The sequence below is a fragment of the Mustela nivalis genome (genome assembly GCF_964662115.1).
Source record: "Mustela nivalis genome assembly, chromosome: 14".
Taxonomy (NCBI): Eukaryota; Metazoa; Chordata; class Mammalia; order Carnivora; family Mustelidae; genus Mustela; species Mustela nivalis.
The window spans coordinates 59,550,974-59,574,881 of NC_139033.1; the positions used below are offsets into that span (position 1 = coordinate 59,550,974).

General features: G+C 37.7%; 1 protein-coding gene across 2 annotated transcripts in view; it reads left to right on the forward strand.

Moving 5' to 3' along the window:
- DSC3 (desmocollin 3) overlaps window positions 1–23,908 on the forward strand; it is a 50,385-nt gene that overhangs the window by 13,439 nt on the left and 13,038 nt on the right. For both annotated transcript variants that reach the window (XM_082698875.1, XM_082698876.1), the window contains exons 5-13: window positions 2,088–2,243; window positions 3,511–3,655; window positions 8,018–8,184; window positions 10,812–10,946; window positions 11,343–11,528; window positions 17,607–17,866; window positions 17,977–18,119; window positions 19,115–19,339; window positions 22,510–22,734. In XM_082698875.1, the coding sequence (XP_082555001.1) occupies window positions 2,088–2,243; window positions 3,511–3,655; window positions 8,018–8,184; window positions 10,812–10,946; window positions 11,343–11,528; window positions 17,607–17,866; window positions 17,977–18,119; window positions 19,115–19,339; window positions 22,510–22,734 (1,642 nt within the window). The remainder of the gene's footprint in view (window positions 1–2,087; window positions 2,244–3,510; window positions 3,656–8,017; window positions 8,185–10,811; window positions 10,947–11,342; window positions 11,529–17,606; window positions 17,867–17,976; window positions 18,120–19,114; window positions 19,340–22,509; window positions 22,735–23,908) is intronic.

The window sequence follows — 23,908 nt, forward strand, 5'->3', positions numbered from 1 at the left end:
CTTCTAGGGTCCTCCATGCTCCGGTGCTAGACCTTGTTTCTTATTTTCAAATGTTGTACTTGAAACACTCAGGAGGCATATTAAGAAATGGTTTCTGATTACCAGTTATACTGATCACAGCTAATATTAACCTCTGCATCGCTAAGCCAGTCGCTACCTCTTGGTCCTCTTTTCCTTGACCTGTGTCCCTTTGACATAGCTTACCCTTTCCTCCTCCTCCAAATACTCTCTTCACTGGGCTTCTAGGACACCACTCACCTAGTTTCCCACTTACCTCACTGGTCATTCTTTTCTTACTGAGTTCTGCTGGTTTTTCCTCATTCCTATGCCCACCCTTTCAAAACTTTGGAGAGCTCTAGGCTCAGCCTGTGAACCTTGTCTCTTGTTTATTTGTATTCATTCTTTTGCTAATCTCATCCAGTCTTAGAGCTTTAAGTACTACTCTCTATTGGAGACTTAAGGCCTTATATTTCTGGGACAGACTGCCTAATTGACATTTCCACTTGGAAGCTTAATGGACATTTCATACTTAACATAGGCAGGGAAAAAAAGGTAGGGTATTCTCCTAAAAACACCCCCCATCTCAGTTAATGGCACCTCCATTCTTTCAGTTGTTGGGGTATTAGAGTCTCTTGGGTTTTGGTTGTAGAGAACATACTTCTCTCTCAGCAATTAACAGATAGGGATTTATTACACCATATAAGCAGTTGACAGAGTTGTTGGGAGTACTGAAGAAAGGAAATTTAGATTGAACTTTCAGGAATGAATCCCTAAGCTACCTTGCTGAATCCACAACCAGGGCACATGCTGTTTTCTCCATGATGGGACAGTCACTAATTCAGGAACTTATGCCACTAAGTGGCATAAGCATGACAGAGATTTATTTATTTTTTGTGAAAGTGTGATCTGGTAAAGAGATTCTAATCGGAAAAATCACCAAAGACTAGACTTCTTTCTTTTTTAGCTTGAACTCTACAGGTTCACGATGGCTCCTAATTGCGTCCAAATGGGGGAGCACATCCCTTCACTTTCTAGAGTACAGTTTAGGGCTTGCATATGTTATTTCTGCTCATATCCCATTGACCTGATCTTTTCATGTGGCCATAGCTAATTGTAAGTGAGCCCAAGAAATGGATCTCTTTTGGGCAGTCTTGCACTCAGCTATAAATTCCAACACAAAGGAACATGGGCAGGATAGATATTAGGGGATATCCGCACCCTCTGACATAGTGTCATCTTCACACCACACATCCAACCTGTAGGCAAATCCTACCGGCCGTACCTGCAAATTAGACCCAGGATCTATGCATTTCTCACCAGCTCTACTGTTATCATGAATTCTTGCCGTAACTAAATGGTCTTCCTGCTTTGTTGCTTACCCACCATGTTTAGTCTTAACAAAACACCAAGTATTACCTTTTTAAAGTATAAATTACATATATTACGCTTGTCTAAATTTTCCAGTAGCTTCCCACCTGACTCCAAGGAAAAGTCAACACCGTTGGAATCACTTACGTGGTGTGGTCTCATGTCCTACTTCTTGCCCACTACCTTTCTCTGCTCCAAGCACTGTGGCCTCTTTACTGTTCCTTGAACACTTTGGGCACAGCCCTAACCCGGTCCCTTTGTGCTTTGTGTTTCCTCTGCCAGGAAGAATTGTCCCTGTTTATTCTCATATGTCATTCTTTTAATTTTTGCCAGTTCTCCTCCCTAAGAAGCATTCAAATTAACATTCCTTTCACCAGTATATCAGTCTCTGATGGCCTGGCTCCTGCTAAAAATGGGCATTATTGTTCTTTTCCATTTGCCAAATCTCTCGATGGGAAATTATTGTTTATTGTTTTAAATTACATTTTCTTTGGTGACTTTTTATGTTGGACATGATTTTCATTAAATCTGAGGTTTAAAAAAGTCTTTTGCCAAATGCTCCTTACTGTTTTGTGTGCTGATGAAGTGATCAATGTGATTACTATTTTATTAAAGTCTCTTTAAAATAAAAATGATAGAAATGCATAAACTACATTTAAAAAATAACATTTTAACAGATTTTTAATTAAAAATTTTTACAAATATTTTTTTCCTCTTAGGTTCAATCCGACGCAGCACAGAACTATACCATCTTCTACTCAATAAGTGGGCGTGGAGTTGATCAGGAACCTTTAAATTTGTTTTTCATAGAAAAAGACACCGGAAATTTGTATTGTACCCGGCCTGTGGATCGTGAAGAATATGATATTTTTGATGTAGGAGTTTTGTTGATATATGTGATTTTAAATGATTAAACTACGTTTCTTCTTATACTCCATGTACTCTTTCCTGTCTTCTTGCATTCTTTCCTTAGAGTCAAAGAAAATAGGTTGTGGAATATTTTGGAATATTTGCTCTGCTCTTTATTTTAATTCTGGTAGGTAAAAGTGAAGCAAAGAGGTTAGTTGTATTTGGATATAAATTCCAGTATATTTTCAAGAGTTGGTTTTGTTTATGAAATACTTTCTCTAGTCATACATTTTCCTCTCTCCAGGACATGGCCACCATTGATTGGAAGGGTCTTCGTCCCTCTTCTGTTTTGTTTTATTTATTTATTTAATTTTTTTTTTTTCCATTCTTCCTTCTGCATATGTGATTCTCTGATCATGTCTGAGAACTAGATAAGAAAGCAAAAGTGGGAGACCAAACCCAATCAAGGTCAATAAGCCAGGCTGCTGTTATGAGTGAGCTTACAGTCAATGGGGAATAGCTCAGACGATTTTCAGTGTAATATGGTCAGTTCTGTGGGGTCATGTGGTCCTCACTGTGGTGAAGGAGGGGATGTTTCTCCATGAGAAAGAGGGATTCTTTTCCTAGAGAAGGAACGGATGCTGGTAAGCAGACATAACTGATGTTTACCACATGGCATTGCTTTTGGTTAGAAAATTTTCAACTTGGTGGTGTAATCACACTCTGAGTAGCAATACTCTATGTTGGCTGATTTAAATAAAAAAAAAGAAATACATTCTATTCGCCATTATATTGTTCTTTGATTAATTGGCAGTGCAGAAACTGGTAAATGTGTTCTGTTAAAAAAAAATCTCTTACAAATATGTGATCTATTAGGCAAAACAATAAAAGGTCTTGTTAGTTGCAAGATTGAGAATCATGGCTTTCTTTAGGTAATATACTAGGGATCGTTCCCACTGCCTGAGTTTCATTGTTCTCCCCAATATAACGTTCTGATTATGGAGAGAATAAGAACTATACTCTGAGTCTAATGGATAGAGTTGTCTCTGACTTGACTGTACTTTGGAGTTTTATTTCAAGTGCATTTTTAACCAAATACTGAATTCCTCTTACAGCACTTAAAAGTGTTCTCCTATTTGATGCTTTGATGATTAAAAAAGAATTGAAGAGAATTTTTTAAGTCATTAATTACTGAAAAGATTTGCAGAGAAGGTAGCAGATAAAGCATAGTGTTCTCTCTTGCTAGAGTCAAGTATTAATGGACTATTGGCTTTGCTTTTTCCTGTTTTCCAGTTGATTGCCTATGCCTCGACTGCGGATGGGTATTCAGCAGACTTACCTCTTCCACTGCCCATCAGAGTGGAGGATGAAAATGACAACCACCCTATTTTCACAGAAGCTGTTTATAATTTTGAAGTTCCAGAAAGTAGCAGAGTTGGTAAGATAATTTTTTTTAATTGAACTTTTCTGTATGTGCTTTCTTTTGCCATTTATATTTTTTTCTCCTAGGAAATGTATGTTCATTTCCTTTGCTCTTACTTTCCTTGGTGTTTATCTTGCTCTTAAATGTTTTTTAAATCTAGTTAAAAATGCTTTTTACATAGTAAGGATACTAACCTATTGTCACCTTGCCAATATTTTCCCAGTGTATTGTTGCTTTTCAATTCTGTTTAAAGCTGCTTTTTTGAGGTAAAGAAGTTCAGGATTTCTATTTAGTTAAATCTGTCCTTCCTTAGACCCATAAAGGCCTATTTCTTTCGTACTTTATGGTAAGGAAATTTTATTTTTTTACTTACATTTTTTATTTAAATGCAATTAATTAACATACAATGTATTATTAGTTTCAGAGGTAGAGGTCAGTGATTCATCAGTCTTATGTAATACCTGGTGCTCATTATATCACGTGCCCTCCTGATTGTCCACCACCCAGTTTCCCATTTCCTCAACTCCTCCCCTCCAGCAACCCTCAGTTTGTTTCCTAAGATTAACAGTCTTATGGTTTCTCTCTCTCTCTCTCTCTGATTTCATCTTGTTTTATTCTTTCCTCTTTGCACTATGATCTTCTGTTTCGTTTCTTAAGTTCCACGTATGAGTGAGATAATATGATAATTGTCCATCTTGGGTTGACTTATTTTGCTTAGGAAAATACCCTCTATTCCCAGCTACGTCATTGCAAATGGCAAGATTTCATTTTTTTGGTGGCTGAGTTATATATATATATATATATATATATATTCTTTATCCATTCGTCTATTGATGGACATCTGGACTCTTTCCATAGTTTGGCAATTGTGGACATTGCTGCTATAAACATTGGGGTGCAGGTACCCCTTTGAATCACTACATTTATATCTTTGGGATAAATAACTAGTAGTGCCATTGCTGGATTATAGGGCAGCTCTATTTTCAACATTTAAAAAAAAAATTATTTATTTATTTGAGAGAGAGCATGAGCGGGGGAGAAGGGACGACTCCCCAGTGAGCAGGGAGCCCAGTGTGGGACTTGATTCCAGGACCCTGGGATCATGACTTGAGAGCCGAGGACAGACATTTAACCGACTAAGCCACTGAGGTGCCCCTATTTTCAGCTTTTTGAGGGACTTCCATAATGTTCTCCAGAGTGGCTAACCAGCTTGCATTCTTACCAGTGGTGTGAGAGGGTTTCCCTTTCTCTGCATCCTTGCCATTATGTCATTTCTTGACTTGTAAATGTTAGCCGTTCTAACCAGTGTGAGGTGGTATCTCATTGTGGTTTTAATTTGTATTTCCCTGTTGCTGAGTGATGTTGGACACTTTTTCATATGTCTGTTAGCCATTTGGATGTCTTCTTTGCAGAAATGTCTGTTCATGCCTTCTACCCATTTCTTTATTGGATTATTTGTTCTTTGGGTGTTGAGTTTGATAAGTTCTTTATAGATTTTTGGATACTAGCCTTTTATCTGATAAGACATTTGCAAATATCTTCTCCCATTCTGTCTTTTATCTTTTGGTTTTATTGACTGTTTCCTTTGTTGTACAAAAGCTTTTTATCTTGATGAAGTCCCAATAGTTCATTTTTGCCCTTGTTTCCCTTGCATAAGGGAACTTTTAAAAGTAAAATGTATTATATTAAATATTTTTGTCTACATTTTTTGAGACGTTGGGTTTTTTTTTACCCAAGACCAGATTATCTTGGGATGATACAGAACCAGTATCCACTTCCCAGAAAATATGAATCCTATCATATCCAAACAGAGTGTAACCTACAGGGTAGTACAGGAATCTCGTGTTGTCAATACGATACCAATTAATTATAAAAACAGATAATAGTTATTTAAGCTTTGAATTATATTTAGTTTATATACCTTATTTCACTTTGTCATTTTGTGGGCTTATCATTATTCTCACCTCCAAGACAAGACATACAGAATAAAGTCACAATAAAATTAAAATTAGTATCAATATTTTTATTAGGTTTTATTTAGGAAGGTATTAAATAACACCTACTGAAAACACAATTTTTTAAAGCTCTTATTTATATTATCTCCTTTTTTAAAACTACTACTATACTACTTCCAATTTAGAATGAATACGGGATAACTTTAGAGACAGTTACATCACGTGTTCTAAACACTTGTTCAGACACATGGAAAACCAAAGTATTCAGGCTAGTTGGCCCTTCAAATGTGGCATTATGATGTCTTCTGAGATTCACAATATGGAAATAACCATTCACAATAAAGTTGAAAGAATGTGGACTCATTCATAAAGGATGACTTTGCTAACTTGCCTATTAAGTTTCAAGTAGTTACTTAGATCTTCACTAGATTTTTATATCTGCTATTCCTCTTTATATTTTACTTTGATAATTTGATGTCATAGATGTTAATCTCTTTATTACTCATATAGTACAATTAAAAATAAAAAAATAAAAATTGTTGGTTTGGAGTTTAAAAAACCTAGTTTTCGATTTGGGGTCTGTTATTAACTCACTGTGGGAAATGGTGGAAGTCCCTTTGAGCTCTCTGAGCTGTAAAAGGAGTTAATTACATTAGATGACATATAATATTTTTAGCTTCACAGTGACAATGACCTTGGTACTATTTTCTTTTTTTTTGTAAAGAGAGATTATTGGTTGCCAAGTCTTTCTCGAGGATTCTGTTCTCTATGATAGTGACAGATAAGAATCAAGGACAAATTCTTTGATGTCTTGATTCATCTAAGGCACTTGAAGCCTTTCACATGAGAAGGTTTGAGGCAGTTTGGGCTGTGATACTCTGAACTATTAGGTGTTCCTTGACTTTGTCTTAACTCACACACAGAGGTTTGGACGAAGGGTGCTCAACTTATATTTAAGTATAGCACTCATGAAGAAGACTTTTGAAGTCAATATTTTAGGAAGATTTTTCTGTGTAAGTAATGCAGTTCTTACCCAGAGAATTAAAATAGTGTTTGTGTCCTGTCAGTAAAATTTCAAGAAGAACATATTCTGCCTTACAAAGATTAGAAACTTTTTCTATGCAAACATGGATAAACAGCATTTTTTTTCTTATCATAAGATGATTACTTCATGTCCTTGTATGGATCTGCTGCAAAAATCTTGTCATTATTTATAAATAGGTAATTGGATATTCTCTACTATTTTTATATGTATGTATATATATATATTTATTTATACATACACACACATATATGCAAATTTTAAGGACGTATAGTGAAAAATTATTTAAAACTAATATTTCCTTACATTAATTAGTTTTTATTTCAACAAATCGTATATGTGTGTGATATGTATATATGTGACTGTACCTGTCTATGTATTTTTCCCCAGGTCAGTCTTACATACAGGGCTATAGGCAAAGTGGATCTATGTATTATATTTTCATGGGCACTGGAACACTGTCCTTAGCACTATACAATACCACCTCTTTGTATGCTTTGATAGCTGTAATCCTTTACCAGAACAATTTTCTTACGTTCCGTACAGATGACAAGTATTAAGGGTTCCAACTGAAGAAGCAGTTGACTTAAATTCCTCCTGAAGGGTGAATAGTACGAAATCCCTTCCTGAGGATTAAGTGGGGCTGAGGGCAATGAGGTGTTGATGCTTAGTGGGTGAGAAAGAACGAGACATGTCAGAGACCAGTAAAAAACATCAGAGAATAGCGATTAGACTGTGAAAGGTCAGCTTGGCCATTTATACAATTATATGCCAAGTCAGTCTTGATTTATCTATTAATCAGAAATTAAATTTAAAAATTTGATTTACGTAGGAAATCAAATGGTTTCTCTCTCCAGCTAGATTTGTTCTTGAAGTGTGTGGAAATATGTGTTGAAATTCTTCTTTTTTAAAAAGATTTTATTTGAGAGAGAGAGAGCAGGAGTGGGGCGGGGGACAGTGGGAGAGGGAGAAGCAGGCTCCCCACTGAGCCGGGAGCCTGATGCAGGGCTCGATCCCAAGACCCTGGGATCATGACCTGAGCAGAATGCAGACGCCTAAAGACTGAGCCACCCAGGTGCCCCATTTTGAAAATATTCTTGATTGCCATTTAAATAAGTTTTTAATAATTTACTGTCAAACATTTTTAACAGTGAACAGAGTAAAAGTGCACTTTGATTCCCAGCATCATAGGGGTTTACATTATAAACCTGAAGCCCTCTTCACTGGTGCTCTCTAAAGATGGAATAGCTCAGATAAGAAATGCACTTAAAATTAGATTGCCACTATCATTGTTAAAATTTGAAAAATATAAGGACTCCTAAATATGTTTTGTAGTTCTTGAAATTAAAGGCTCTTTTTTTTTCCCTTTTTAACATGTAGGTACTACAGTGGGAGTGGTTTGTGCCACAGACAGAGATGAACCAGACACGATGCATACACGCCTGAAGTATAGCATTTTGGAGCAGAGCCCGAGGTCCCCAGGGATCTTCGCCGTGCATCCCAGCACAGGTGTCATCACCATAACCTCGCATTATCTGGACCGAGAGGTAGCTTTCCACTCCGTGGAACATCATTTTACTGGGGCTCGAGATTCCTACCCCATTTACTGCAGTTGGCTCTCCCATGGTCCTAGGTGTTTCTAGACATCAGAATTCCTGGTCTTGTTATGTGTATTTTTGTTTTTGTTTTTTTAAAATATTACTTCTATTTTCTTAGGTAAGAGAAGCCATAGGATTATTGCAGATCAATTGTTGCTTAGTAGGAGTAGGAACAACATATATTTCTTATGAAAGTTGCTATTGTTAACTACTACTCTATTCCTGTATGTGACTAGTTGGTTCCAGCTCAGTAAAGGCTTCAGTGCTCATGTAGGACAATTAATTTTGCTTGTTGCATGAGTTTAGATCATAGACTGACCTCTGTCCAGTTATTGTTGATGGGTGCTTCTTAAGAGGAATGAATTAGTTGATATTAAGTTGATGGATTATTAGGAAACCTGTCACACTGGTTGGATAATAGTACTGGCATGTTGTCAGGTAGGGAGCACTTTAAGTTCAAATTCTTTATGCCTAATTCTATGTGGTCTATAATTTCCTTGCTTGACTGGATAGGTGTTCCATCCAATCTATAGAGGACAAATGTGACAGTCATAGTGATTCTCCTGAATCAAATTACTGCTCTGAATCATCTGATTTTTGTTATTGTTACTCTGTCTATATTGTCAGCCTATGTTTAACTCAAAGCCCTGAATTATTGACTGAGGCAGATAAATCGATTTCATGTGCACTAAAGAGCTTGATTACCACACCTCCGTGGTTCCCACTATAACCTGATTAACACAAATAGAGAGCTCAGTATGACATGGAGAGATAATGTACAGAAGAAATCAGTGTAATTTGATGCCAAAGAAAAAAGGGAGGGGATGGTGAGAACCCATGAAAAGAAATCAAAAGTAGTATAAAGGTTCTGTTGGTTATTATTTTTATTTTTGTTTGTGGTCCGGACATTCTATGTGAGAAAGCACAGGATGGTAATAACAAATGGGCAAGTTTGAAGGGTCAATATGCATGTGTTTTTGTGTATGTGGGATAGGTAGTCTATGTAATAAGCAAGCAAATACAAGCATCTTCCCTCATTTTTTGCAGGTGGAGAAATGAGGCTTAGAAAAATTAAATAATTTGAGGGTACACAGCTTGTGAGGTACACATCTGTGGTCAAACCCAGGTCCGTTTTCCTGATCAAAAAAAAAGGCCAACTGGATTTTTCGGGGAGCAGCCTCAAAGTGTGTTGTGAGAACAACACAGAAAATGAAGAAATGAACAAGGGAGTTTATAAAAACAAGCAAAAACCCCAGTGCATTTAGAGGAAGAAAAAGCAGGGTATCAGACATTGGGGCCTAAAGGAGGAGCATTTCAGGGTGAGAATGTTGGTTTCCAGTGTGGAAGGGGGATAAGCAAAATGAACACCGGAGGAAGAGAGAGCAGGAAATTGAAAATGAGTAAAGTCAAAAAGTGAAAACAAAACAAAAAAAGGAGTGGTTACTGGATAGTAAGAGAGAAGGGAAAGGCAACAGAAGTAATTGTGTCGTAAAGGAGTGAGTTCGTTTCATCATCACCACACCAGTTGCAAAAACTCTCTTCACTGAAGTCCATGGTGACTTCCTAATGGCGATGTCCACCCATTGCCTGGAGCCCCTGTCTATTGTTGGCACCTAATAGAACTCTTCTCTTTCCTGGTTCTTTTTCCGTGATCTTTCCATTTTAGTACGTATAGCTTAGTGTTCTTACTTACTCTATTCTTGAAATGCTGCTGCTGTTCCTACTATCCTCAGTTCTTCCCTTTCCCTCTCCTAGATAGTCTGATTCCTGCTACAATTTCAATGACCATCTACATATTATTGGCCCCCCGATTGGTATTTCGGCTGTGAGCTTTCCATATATGGCTGTGAGCTTTCCTGTAGGTATGGGGCCATACATCCAAGTGCCTTCTGAACCTGTCTCCTTACATTTCCTGTAGGTGCATAAAATTCAGTATGTGCCAAACACAGCTCATTCCTTTTGGCCCTCCTTGCTAACTTTGCTAGTGTTCACCGCAGTAGAGAATGGGCTCTCCAGCATTTGCTACGTGAGAGTTGATGATACACGCCCTCTGCCTGTCTCAGTAGGATGGCTGAACATCATACTCAACTTTCTCTCTTCTCTTATGTTTTATACGGAACCTACCATTACATCCTACTGAATGCTAACTCCCAAGGATCTTGCCTGTCACTCTTTCTCTCTGTCTTCGCAACTACTACCTCAGATTTGGATCAGCTGTCTTAGATAATTTCTTTGGTTTTCAGCTCAGTTTACCACAAATGATACTAAATCTTGAAGAAGCTTCTTTCTAAAATTCAGATGTTCTTATTTTGTGCTCCCCCTAGGAGTCCCACAAAACTTTTCCTAATTATCTTGCTACTTAAGTGAAAATCTAAATTCTTAGTATGGCTTTTTGTAACTTAAGCCATATTTACCTTTTCAGCTTCTCCCTGTCTTCTAATTTCTTAAAGTGTACACAAATACAGAACCCAATAAAAGCATGGATAGGCACAGAGAGAAGGGTGTACACTTGAGGTTTCATTAGTAAGTCAAAGCATATGTTTTCAAAACTAATTAAATACTTGCTTTGTTTTCAGACTGTAGAAAAGTACTCACTGATAATGAAAGTACAAGACATGGATGGTCAGTTTTTTGGACTGATGAGTACATCAACTTGTATGATCACAGTAAAAGATTCAAACGACAATGCACCGACTTTCAAACAAAATACCGTAAGTATATAAATTCAGAATATGCCTCCAGTTGTCAACTGTCATTTTTTATTGAATATGAATTAACAAAATATAGATCATGCTTTGATGTATGTTTGTTTTTTATGAATAAAATTAAAGTTTAAATAGCTGACATATAATTCTCTTTTATTTATTCGTAGCAGTATTTATATTACCTCCTTCTAATAAGAGCAGGTAACGTTCATCTTCATTTATCATGTTCTTTCATTTCAAGGATAATCCTTAATGAAAACAACAGTCCTTGTAATTCATGGCTTTAAATAAACTAGATAAAAACTATAAGAACCAGTATTCTTAGAGTGGGAGAAATATTTTACTTCCTTTGTAGAGTTCTTTTTATTAAGTAAGTTTTTAATGAATTTTCTTCTGTTTCAGTACGAAGCATCAGTAGAGGAAAATGCTTACAATGTGGAGATATTACGAATACCAGTAGAAGATAAGGACTTAATTAACACTGCCAATTGGAGAGCCAATTTTACCATTTTGAAGGGCAATGAAAATGGACATTTCAAAATCAGCACAGACAAAGAAACTAACGAAGGCGTTTTGTATGTTGTAAAGGTACAGTAATAATGAATAATTGACAACTTCAATCTAATTCATTCAACTAATGGTTTAATCAACGAAAGAGTTTCAGATCAAAGACTCCAGAAGTTGGAATAGAGCTTAGTCTGTTTAGTCCATCTAATGCTGTCTTTCTTCTATAATTTTATTGCCAGTCATTCATTAGTCACCAAGCTTATGCTTGGACATTCTCAATTCTAAGGATCTCCATATCTCCATTGGCAGCTGATTCCATATTTGGAAAGCTTTGATTCTCAGAAGTCCTTACTTCTACTGTGCCCAAATTATTCTCTTTGTATCCCCTGGTTCTGTCTCTAATGGTCTGGGTTCCATCTCTCTTAGAAGAAATAGAATTCTTTTGAAAAGATTGCTTTGTTCTTTTGAAACTTATCTTCTCTCTGGTAAATGTTCCTGATTCCTTTATTCTTTGCATGATACAATTTAGAAACCCATATTCTTTTTATTCTCTCTCTCTCTGGCATATGCCTGGTTGTATCTGATCCTTTATAGGTAGTACTGAGGGTGAAATAGTGTTGTATCAGACAGCACTGAAGGAATTTGCTCTTTATTTTATATATAGTATTTTTGGTTGCATTGTTTTATTCTAGGCTCCAGGTTATGAGGGCAGAAAAGGCCCTATTTGGGAAGGATGGTTGGTTTTAAATTCATACCCAAAACAAAAAAGAAAATTGCCATATAGGCAGGTAAAGGAGTCATCCATTAATCAAAGGCTGCTTTCCTGCCAACAACAGTAATGGTGGAGACTTGGATACATAAATATCTATTTATAATTATTTCCTTTGTAAAAATTTCCAGAGATTATGGAATAAGCCTCAGCAAGTTCTACCCAGATATGAATAGTCAAATATATTTGTTCCAAATTACTCTCAACATCAAATCTCTATATATTTCAGTTTTCTCTAATGTGATCTGCTCAAGTTGAGGACTGAAACCGACTACTTAAGAAAAACAAAACTTTACAGCCGATAGTCGTAGGAAAGAAAGTAAGCAGATGGTACTGATTGTTTTTCCTCCTTATTGGTCCACCTCCATCCAGTCTTCATTTGGACTCTCCAGAAGGCAGCACCCAAGACAAGGAACCCAGTGGAGGGAAATATTTAGAAAGTGGATCCCAGGAAGCCAGAGTAAAAATGGAAAAGAAAGACAGGAAAGAATGAAAAGTCAATCAAGTCTGCATTATTGACGTAGTCACCTTGGATGTTCGGTCCTGTAACGAACCATGAAAATGTACTTCAGAATTATCTCCTGAAAATGTGGTACCTGGGGCTTATCCATCAACTGCCTTTGTTGATATCCATGTCCCTCACCGGTTGAAGGTTGCCTCCAGGGAACCTCAGCTCTCCTGCACTTCTGAGCTTCCCTGGGCCTCATAGGGGGAGAGAACCCTGGCTTTGGCGCGAACTTTGAATCTGAAGAGCTGAATCTTTGAGTGCTTGAGCATACATGGGGGCATGTCCACCACAGCTGCAGCTGAAGTTGGGTAGGCTGAGGGTCTGTGGTGTATCATTGTAAAAAGAGCCGCCATGCGTCAATTTCCAAAGTTGTACACAACTACATAGTGCAGACGTTTGTCTCAAAATTGATGATTGGCAACAGATGTTCCATAAAAGATTTCTCCTGGACACCTCGTCTATGCACCCCTCACTCCCAGCTTGACTTCTTTCTAGAAATAAGTCAAAGAAATAGTTTAAGATCTGAGATGAATAGATTATGCAGTAGTTCACGTTAAAGACCCAAGCTCGGACCTTTTAGAGTTCTCCGAATCTGCTGCTTGATTAGAAGGCTGCTCTTCTGTTCTCTCTCATTTAAGTCCATTACTAAAGACCCATTTTTGCTATTTTTTGTTTTAAAGATTTTATTAATTTATTTGACAGAGAGGGAGAGATCACAAGCAGGCAGAGAGGCAGGCAGAGAAAGAGGAAGGGAAGCAGACTCCCCACTGAGCAGAGAGCCCAATGTGGGGCTTGATCCCAGGATCCTGAGATCATGACCTGAGCCAAAAGCAAAGGCTTAATCCATTGAGCCACCCAGGTGCCCCATTTTTGTTACTTTTTAAGTCTCAGGGATTTTATCTTGTTTCAGAAGGCAAAATTTAAGTAACACTAGAATTAAATTTTTATTGAGAGTTTTTTTGACCAATACAAAATGAATTTTAGTATACTTTCTCAAAAGAATGTATTCTTAAAAAAATTCATAATTATGTTAACACGTTCTATTTTGTTTTCCATATTCAGAGTGCATTTTTTTCCCTCAAGGAGTGTTGATCACAGAGACATTAAGAAAAATGTTTCCAAATATTTTCAGAAATTATAGCCTGTATCCTAAAATATTTCTCACTCTGTGTGACTAATAAACATCTGTTTTATTTCTGGTGAACAGCTTTTGGGTACCATCTCGAGATTCCCCAGGAGGGAGAGCAATTAGACGGTCATACTTTATTTTTTTGTCTCTGGTTCAGTTTAAGTTAATTTCACATATGAAGAATAAAGAAAATCCCCCCAATAAAATTTTTATGCATTTATTCCCATTATCTTTAAATATAAGGTAGTCACATTTATATTCTATAATTACATCCTAGTTCTTATATTTAGGAAATGCTTTTAGACATTTAAAAGCAGTTTTCAAGTACTGTTCACCTTTCATGTCTGTCACAGGGAATGAGGCTAAGCGCCATAGGTAGATTATAGCTGGTTGTCATATCCCTTTTAAGACAAGATATTATTATTACCCTTTTTCTCACAATTAAAAAAAGATACTTACAGTTTTTTTTCGCACAATTTCTGTTAAGTTTTTTTTTTTAAAGATTTTATTTATTTATTTAACAGACAGAGATCACAAGCGGTGGGGGGCGGGTAGAGAGAGAGAGAGAGAGAAGCAGGCTCCCCACTGAGCAGAGAGCCTGATATGGGGCTCCATCCCAGGAGCCTGAGATCATGACCTGAGCTGAAGGGAGAGGCTTAACCCACTGAGACATCCAGCCCCCCGCCCCCACCACTTCTGTTAATTTTTTATGGCAGTATTAGGCTTGGCTTATGATAATAATTTATTTCGCTTCTTTTCCCAAATTCTGAAATTGTAAACAAAACAAAAATACTAGATTCAAAAGATTTATTTTTAACCTTTGAAATGATGGTTGTTCAAAGGTTATTTCAAACCTTTGAAATGTGGTTGTTCCTCTCATTCTTCCCCATTTCTAGATGAGGAGGCTGAGTCACAAGAAGTGACTTGCGCCCTTTTCCTACAGGTGGGAGGTGATGGAGCCAGTAAATTCAGATGCTCTTGATGCAGAATCTTCCTCAGAACCACTGGGGACCCCTGGGTCATGTTCCCTTTGCTCTCTTCTTTTCCATACTGGGGTTATTTGGCTTGACAAAACAATGATTTTAGTCACACATGGGGTCGTTTTTTGGAACTTGAATTAATTTCTACTTCTGTGAGTTTACTTTTTTTAAATTATCTCCTTCCTCTGACATTATTAGATCCTTGATAATTTTACCTTCTCTCTTTCTTTGAGCCATTCATAATAATCTCTAACATTTTGGACAATAAAATTTGCATTTTCCGTGGTATATTTCCCTTTCCATATTTTATGTAAACCCTTAGAAAACTTGAATTCCTTACACAGTTCCTTTGGTGGCCACAGTGGTCTTTAAAGATGTTTTATTCCTTTCTGTGCTAAAGATTTGTGTTTGTGTACTCAAGTTGTATCTTTAAGTGCTTTCTAACTTTGATGAGGCATCTTCTATTTTAAAATCAAACACTGGGAGCATCTGGGTGGCTCAGAAGGTTAAGTATCTGCCTTCAGCTCAGGTCATGATTCCAGAGTCCCTGGAAGGGAATCAAGCCCCAGAGTGGTGGGGAGGCTGCTTCTCCCTCTCCCTCGGTTCCTCCCTGCTTCTTGTGCTCACTCACATGTGTGCTCTCTCTCTCTCAAACAAATAAAGTTTTTTTTTTTAAGTTTAAAATCAAACATTCTGAAATCTATCATTCTCTCATGTAGGCTACTTATACAATGATGGCGAGGAATGAACTTTATTCATCCCTTTAAACCAAAAAGAATTAAATAATCAGTAAGTTAAGTTAAACCAAAGATTGCTCAAATATACTTCTTTTATCTGAACAAAGCTTCCAAACATTGCCTTGTTAGTTGGTGTCTCCCATTATTGAATTATATTAACTGTTAACAAAACATAATATCACTTTCTTCTTTCAGTTGCCTGTATGACAGCCTGAGAGTTTCTCATAACCTATAGTGGAAAGCACTCACTGTGGGCTTATAGTGTTGAATGTTATTCTTATCACAGTTGTGCAGGAGACAAAACTTAGTCTCAGAGAGATTAAGAAACTTAGCTGAAATGGCACAGCTAGGGTGTAATAGGACAAGATTTGAACCTGGGTCTCTTTGATTGCAAGTACCTGCTCTTAAGCACTAGGTTAAATTGCTTTGTGTAGCTATGTGATTTTGGAAAGTCAGCCTCTGTATTATCTATAAAACATAAAAAAAAAAAAAAATTACTTCTCTCTTCCTCCCTAGTAGCTATTCCATTATAACAATGAAAATGAAAACACTTGGTTAACTGTATTATTATTCTGTTTTTAGAAGTCTTACATGTTCGTGGGCCTAGTGTTACAATTTTCCATATTGGATACCTTTTCTGAAACTGTAGAGCATGAGTTGATGCAGTCTTGAGCTCAAGCCTGGGTAATCTTTCCATCCCAGCATTTCCTTTCTAACAAGTAGTGCACGTGGGCTTGAGTGAAGAAGGTATTATTCTCGGCCATTCTCAACGTGGAGGTTCCACGACAGAGCAGTACTTCATATTCTAGGGAGCCATTAATATCTCAGTGCAGATATAGGATATTTTTGAGCTTTTTAAAAAAAAATTGGTTAACACATAAAGCTAACTGGTAGTGGAAGAGAATTGCTGTTTTTTCATTAATCACTGATTTCATCCCACCAGATTTCCAATCTTGCAGAGTTTTAAGCCTCGAAAGCAATATCCAGTGTAAGCCTCAAAAAATTACATAAAGCACTTCTAAGGCTTTAGCAAGGGGTCCTGGCTGGAATAACTACACCTCCTCAGAGCAGCAGCTGTTTTGTGAATTTCTATGCAAGTTTCACTGCCAGCAGATGCTCTTATTTCTCTGCATGATCATACCGACACATGTCATTTGTGAGATAGTGTTCATTAGTAATAGATAAACATATTAATTCTTTTTCCACTCTTGACTCTCCATTTTCTGGAATGTTCATAAAAAATAAAAAAGAGTTTCACATACATTTCATGGATTCTAAGATTTAGAAATTTCCTTGACTGCCTAGTGGACTTATCAGTATCTCAGCTTGATAATAGTAGGTATGGGGAACGGTTTAAAATAAAAATTTGACTCTTCCGTTTTGATCTTTCAATGGTCAGCCGATGATGGTTTTAATAAGTAGAAAGAGAAAGAAAAAAAATGCTTTAAGTTTGCAAAACAATGTGAAATAGTGTTTTTACGGGCTTTGCTTGATTTGCTGTCTAAAATTTAATTTTAATCAACAGATTCATTAACTATTTTTAGAGGCTGATAAACCAGTTAAGCAGTATCGTATAGCAGAGGGATTATAGTGCGGTGGTTAAGGAGAGGAACATAGGCAATAGGAAGCAGTAAGTCAAGCAAAATTGCATTCTCCTGGAGTTAGATGCCCCTTACACTGGTCCTTCGGTGCTCTAAAGCAGGGCCGTAAAAACACTTTTTTGTTTTGTTTTGTTTTGTTTTCCCATTATCTCCAGGTTCAGAATAATTTTCCTTTGTAAGAATAAACTATAGAAGTATTTCAGCAATTATTTTTCTGTAACTCCATAAGACCATCTGCAGAAACTTCCAGACCACTCTTGCTAAAGGCTTTGTGAAGAATCACCTCTCTCTTTAGAAAAGGGTAAAAGTCAATATTGATTGAATGGGAACATAGAATTTATGTGGCACTGTTCATATTTACAGAAGGTCACTTGTTATTTGAAGTAATGTATGTATTTTACACTGATGCTGATATCCATGTGCTTTTTTAAAAAGCCACTGAATTATGAAGAAAGCCACCAAGTGATACTGGAAATTGGAGTAAACAATGAAGCTCCGTTTACTAGAGATGTTGCACTCAGAATGGCAACCATGAACCGAGCCCTTGTCACAGTTCACGTGAGGGATCAGGATGAGGGGCCTGAATGCAGCCCTGCAGCCCAATATGTACGGATTAAAGAGAACTCAGCAGTGGGGTCAAAGGTCAATGGCTATAAGGCGTATGACCCTGAAACTAACAGTGGTAGCCGCTTAAGGTACAAAGAATTCTATAACTATGTAGGAATAATGTATTTGTAATAATTAAGATAGTAACTTACTTTAATATGTTTTATATTCCTGAAGACTTTTTATTTTATATTAATAGGTACAAAAAATTGCATGATCCTAAAGGATGGATCACCGTTGATGAGATTTCAGGGTCAATCATGACCTCCAAAATCCTGGACCGGGAGGCCATGACTCCCGGAAATGACGTGTATAACATTACAGTTCTGGCAATAGACCAAGGTAAGGAAAAAAAAAGTTTTCTTTTCTTTTTTTTTTTTTAAAGTTTTAATATGATATTTTAGAAAGGAATTGGAGAATATATTGCAGTTCTTCTTTTGCAGACTATTTTTGATAAATATTTGGAGTTGTTAGAAATTACTTTGAAGGCTATTCTTATTTCTCTTAATTATCTAACAAGGGTGAACCTTGTAATGTAAACCAGGTCTTACTTATCTTTGTATCCTCAGCATGGTGGCATCTCAATTGTTTATAGATCCATGTTGAAGTGCAAAGATGACACTCAAGTCTAGGCTTAGGTGAAATGGCCTCACTAGACTCTTCTGTATCTCTTTAAATAGAATCTTTGAGAAACTCAACTGATTATTAGGTCAAAGTGATCCTTTCCTTGAATGCTGTTCCTTAAAACAACCCAGAGGTTCTTAACCCCAGCTTCATATTAGAATATTAGAATAACTCATAATTAGAATGATACTCTAATTCAGTTATAATAATAATAATAATAATAATAATAATAATAATTAACTTTGGGTCCTTAAAAAAATCATTTTGTAGACATGACTTAGACACACTGAATCAGATTCCTGAGTTAGGGAACCCAAACATCAGATATTTTTAAAAAAATCTCTCTAAGTGGCTTAAATATGTATCAGGATTAGAATAACTTTCTGTAACCTTTTAATGTTCATTCACATCCGTACCAGAAGGAAGCCGCCCCAAAACACAGAGTTTGCAATTCACACACTGATTTTTAGTGTTTGGTAATAATCCTGGCATAAGGGTTATTGGCAGTTGTGGCTGATATTATCAATGGCGGTTCTCATTTTAGATGATCTGTAGGTTTCATTTATCCTTCTACATTCTTATTTCCCATTTTCTGTAATCATCAGCTTATTTAAGAAAACATATATCATATATAGAGTGTCGTTAATTCATTTTATTGGGAAACTGTAGAAGAAGGCAAAAAGCAACACTGAACCTTTTCTCTTTCTTCCCAGATGGTAGATCATGTACCGGAACACTCGCGGTTAACATTGAAGATATGAATGATAACCCACCAGAAATACTTCAGAGTTACGTAACAGTTTGCAAACCAAAGATGAAGTACACCGACATTTCGGCTGTCGATCCTGACGAACCTATCCATGGTGCTCCATTTTATTTCAGCTTGGCGAACACTTCTCCAGAAATGAACAGAATGTGGACCCTCACCAGAGTTAATGGTATTTATTTACTTGTTTACCTTTAATTATTTATTTGAGAGAGAGGGGGAGGGGAGTGTGTGTGGGCATGTGAACAAGCGGGTGGAGAGCAGAGGGGCAGAATCTTCAAGCAGACCCATGAGATCATGACCTGAGCGAAAACCAAGTGTCAGACACTTAACTGGCTGAGCCACTCAGGCGCCCCAAAAATATTTAATAAAAAGTAATGATTTATATGCTATAAAATAAGTGGATTTCCTTGTTTACTGTAATATTCTCATTAATATATTTGAGGAGACTAAATCTTTTACAAATATTATAGGGGGTCTGTGTTATATATTGCATATAAAGTGAAAGAAATAATAATTTTTATGAAGGCAAAATTTATGTTTATAACAGACAAAAAACTTTATTAAAATATTGCAGCTTATCATTAAGAAAGTTTTTTTCGTGGTTTTTTTTTGTTTGTCTTTTTGTTTTTGTTTTGTTTTTTTTTTTTTTTTGAGAGAGGGTGGGTGGGGGAAGGATAGAGGGAGAGAGAGAATCAGGCAGACCTCAATCTCATGAACCTGAGATCACGACCCAAGCCAAAGTCAAGTGAGATGCTTAGCCAACTGAGTCACCCAGATGTCCCTGGCGTATTTTTAAAGTGACAACAGTGAGCAGCGAGGTGAGGTGGAATAGAGACGGGCAGTTTAAATTTTTGGGGGGCGCCTGGATGGCTCAGTGGGTTAAAGCTTCTGCCTTCAGCTCAGATCATGGTCTCAGGGTTTTGGGACTGAACCCTGCATTGGACTCTCTGCTCAGCGGGGAGCCTACTTCCTCCTCTCTCTCTCTCTCTCTGCCTGCCTCTCTGCCCACTTGTGATCTCTGTCTGTCAAATAAATAAATAAAATCTTAAAAAAAAATAAATTTTAGTGTAAGTGAACTCTAGAAAGGAGGATACTGGGTGTAGGAGGCAAGCACTCTCTAGTATTCTGGAAGGAAACGTGTTGGGATATGGACAGAGGCATGACGTCATGACGTTGGAGCCCCAGAACAGCCTCCTGTGATGGTGCTTTCTGGGGGGGGGGGCAGTATTCTATATTTCAGCCACCCTTCACTGCTGTTTTGTTACTGAGTCATGCTCTTTCATGCAAGTGGACTTTTGGTGTAGGCTGTCCCTTCTGCCTAGACTACCCCTTTGCATGTCATAGTTCAGTAGTAACTCATGATACCTGGGGAGCATCTCCCATCCACCATGCCCTGTTCCGACCCTGCAGATATGTGCAGAGATTAACAAGACAGACATGGCCCCAGCTCAGATGCTCAGAGCTATGAAGTCTTTCTTGAAGCAGAAGTAGCATCATGACCTTTTCTACCTTTATGATAGCTCCTTTCATGCTGTATTATCATCTGTTTACCTTTCTCCTCCAATACATGAGTCTCTCAGGATGTTTATGATTCATCTGTACATTTCCAGCATGTAACCCAGTGCTTAGTAGATACCAACAGCTTAAGGACTGTTTGTCTAATCGATAACAGGTTAATACATATGCACAAAAGAAGGAAAATGCTGGGGATTTAGTAAATCAGTGTTGTTAGTGTTTCGGTTTTATCAAAAATGCCAAAAGACCGAGTGGGAGGATGGATGGAATCTGGTCGTGAAGGGCCTGAGTTTTGTACACACAGCAGATGTGCACTGGGAAGTTTGCCAGGAAGGAGTGCTGTGCCCAGATTTATGTCTTAACAAGTTGGCGTTGGTGGCGCGACGGTATGAAGAGGGCAGAGCGGAGTGGCAAGGACGTCACAGGCTGCTGCATTAGTACGAATAAACGAGACGTGACTCCAGCGGAGCTTGCGGTCTTGAGGGAGGAGAGGAATTTGAAGGACTTTACTCTAGCCGCACCAGGATCTGGGAGGGTTCCACCTAAACCTTAGTAGTAATTCACATGCCTTTGGGGAGCTTTACATCTGAGGTGCAGCCAGAAATTTTTGCAGTTTTTATCAGCTGTAACAGTGCATTTAAGAAAGGTTTAGAAGTTACAGGGCGCCTGGGTGGCTCAGTGGGTTAAGCCTCTGCCTTCGGCTCAGGTCATGATCCCAGGGTCCTGGGATCCAGCCCCGCATCGGGCTCTCTGCTCAGCAGGGAGCCTGCTTCCCTTCCTCTCTCTGCCTGCCTCTCTGCCTACTTGTGATCTCTCTCTGTCAAATAAATAAATAAAAATCTTTAAAAAAAATAAAAATTAAAAAAAAGAAAAGAAAGAAAGGTTTCGAAGTTACAGATGGCTTCCAGAATGGGCATTGTGCACCTGAGTCATTTCACTTACTGCAAAACTTGGAAGGTTGTAATTGGCAATTGAAAGTGCACAGAGCTCTTGGTCAGTTGATAATGAAGTCATTAAAATAGGTATCAAGGCTATTGGGGATATAGCATAGTTGATAAAAATGTATTGTTATGAATCAGATACATCCGTTTTTATGTAAAGCTTATTTCTGGCCTGGGTGACATTAATTAGCTTTCTGGTATTGAGACCACTTCTAGAGGGAAGGCTTTTTTTTTTTTTTAAAGATTTTATTTATTTATTTGAAAGAGAGAGAGAGACCACAAGTAGGCTGAGAGGCAGGCAGAGAAACAGGGGGAACCAATGCAGGGCTTGATCCCAGGACCCTGAGATCATGATCTGAGCTGAAGGCAGAGACCCAACTCACTGAGCCACCCCTAGAGCGAAGACATTTTAACAGTGTTTATTGTACTTTGAAAAGTTACCTTATGTGCAAAGATAATGGACAGTTACCAGAAAGTAAATGAATAAGAGAATGTCAACTTAAGACAGACTTTTTGCATTAATTCTTTATGAGTACCATAAACTGGTACCATAGAAAAATGCTTGAGGTGTCTGTCAAGGGTCCATCTACCATCACTGGTTTGTAAATAAGAGAAAGACAAGGGAATATTAAATATTGCTGAAATGCTACTGGATCACTCCAAGGTCAAATTAAATCTCTCAGCCTCTCTTGTAAAAAGTTACAGTGAGCATACATGGTAATATTAGTGCTGAGAAAGGTTGAAGGTAGTTCTCCATTTTAACTCATTTTCGTGTGGCAGGTGGTCCCTTAAGAATCCTATGTGTAGAAACAAGTGCGGCAAAACAAATGCTAAGGGAGAAATAAATGTCCATTAAAGAACTAATTCTTTCATTTTCTTTCAGATACAGCTGCCCGTCTTTCGTATCAGAAAAATGCTGAATTTCAGGAATATAGTGTTCCTATTACTGTAAAAGACAGAGAAGGTCAATCTACAACAAAAACTGTGAGAGTTAATCTGTGTGATTGTACTCATCCAAGCCAATGCCTGGCCGCTCGCAGGAGTGCAGAAGTCATACTCGGAAAATGGGCGATCCTGGCGATCCTGCTGGGTATAGCATTATTATTTTGTAAGTCCTTTTACTGACTTAAAGTTAAAATGTATCATAAATACCTGAGTGCAAGAAAAGGCCTCTAAAAAGTAATCTTGTCCAACTATCCATCAGGAATGGGCAATTTACCAGTTGCTTTTGTGTTATTATCTGAGTTCTGATGGAATATTTCCAGGGAGAAGGAGCAAGATCCTTTTTGAGATACGATTTCATACTTGCACAGAGCTGTTTAAAATTCCTTAGACTGTACCAAATCTGTCAACACATAGTTTTCATTTTTGGTCCCGATACTACCCCTTTAGGGCTAAATAAAACAATCTAAAACTTCTGCCATATAAAAGTCCATGACAGGCTACTGGGATCTCTTCTCGTCCTTTAGCCACGGCCTTATGGGAATGACTCGGATCATGGCATCATCTCTTTTTGGGGGTGTATCTTGCTAGTTTTGATTTTTTTTTAACCTCCTCCTTGCTGGTTGTTTAGCTCCCAATGACATCATATTTTCCCCTCCTTTCTTCCACCCACTCCTCCAGCCTGAGTTCATGGTTGTTCCTTTGTTCTGTGATAGGACTAGAGGTTAAGAGCAAGACTCTGGAGCCAAACTATCTGGGTCTGTGACCAGCTGTATCATTTGCAAGCCATGTGACCTGGGGCGAGTTACTTACCGTGCTTCAGTTTGCTCATCTGCAAAAGGGGGATATTTGGAGTAGCCTGCTTTATGGGGCAGTACTGAGCCGTAGTTGAGTTAATGCATGTAAAGAGCTTAGAATAGTACAGTGTTCAGTATTTTCAGCAGCTCCACAAAATACATATCTACTGAAGACCTACAATATGCCAGACACCTGTCTAGGTGCTTGGGGGTCATCCGTGAACAAAACAGACAAAACCAAAAACAAACACTGTGCTTTGTGACAGCAAGCTAATAAAGAAGCAAAATGCTGTAGAGGAAAAATTGAGCAAAATAATTAGGAACTGTAGTCCCGCGGAGTGTATGTGGTGATTGTGGGAGATAATGGTGAGTGACGGCAGTTTTCGATGGGTGATTTGGTTGAGGCTGACGAGATTATCTTTTCTTCTTTCTTTCTTTCTTTTTTTTTTTTTAATATTTTAAAAAATATTTTGTTTATTTATTTGACAGACAGCGATCACAAGTAGGCAGAGAGGCAGGCAGAGAGAGAGAAGAGAAAGCAGG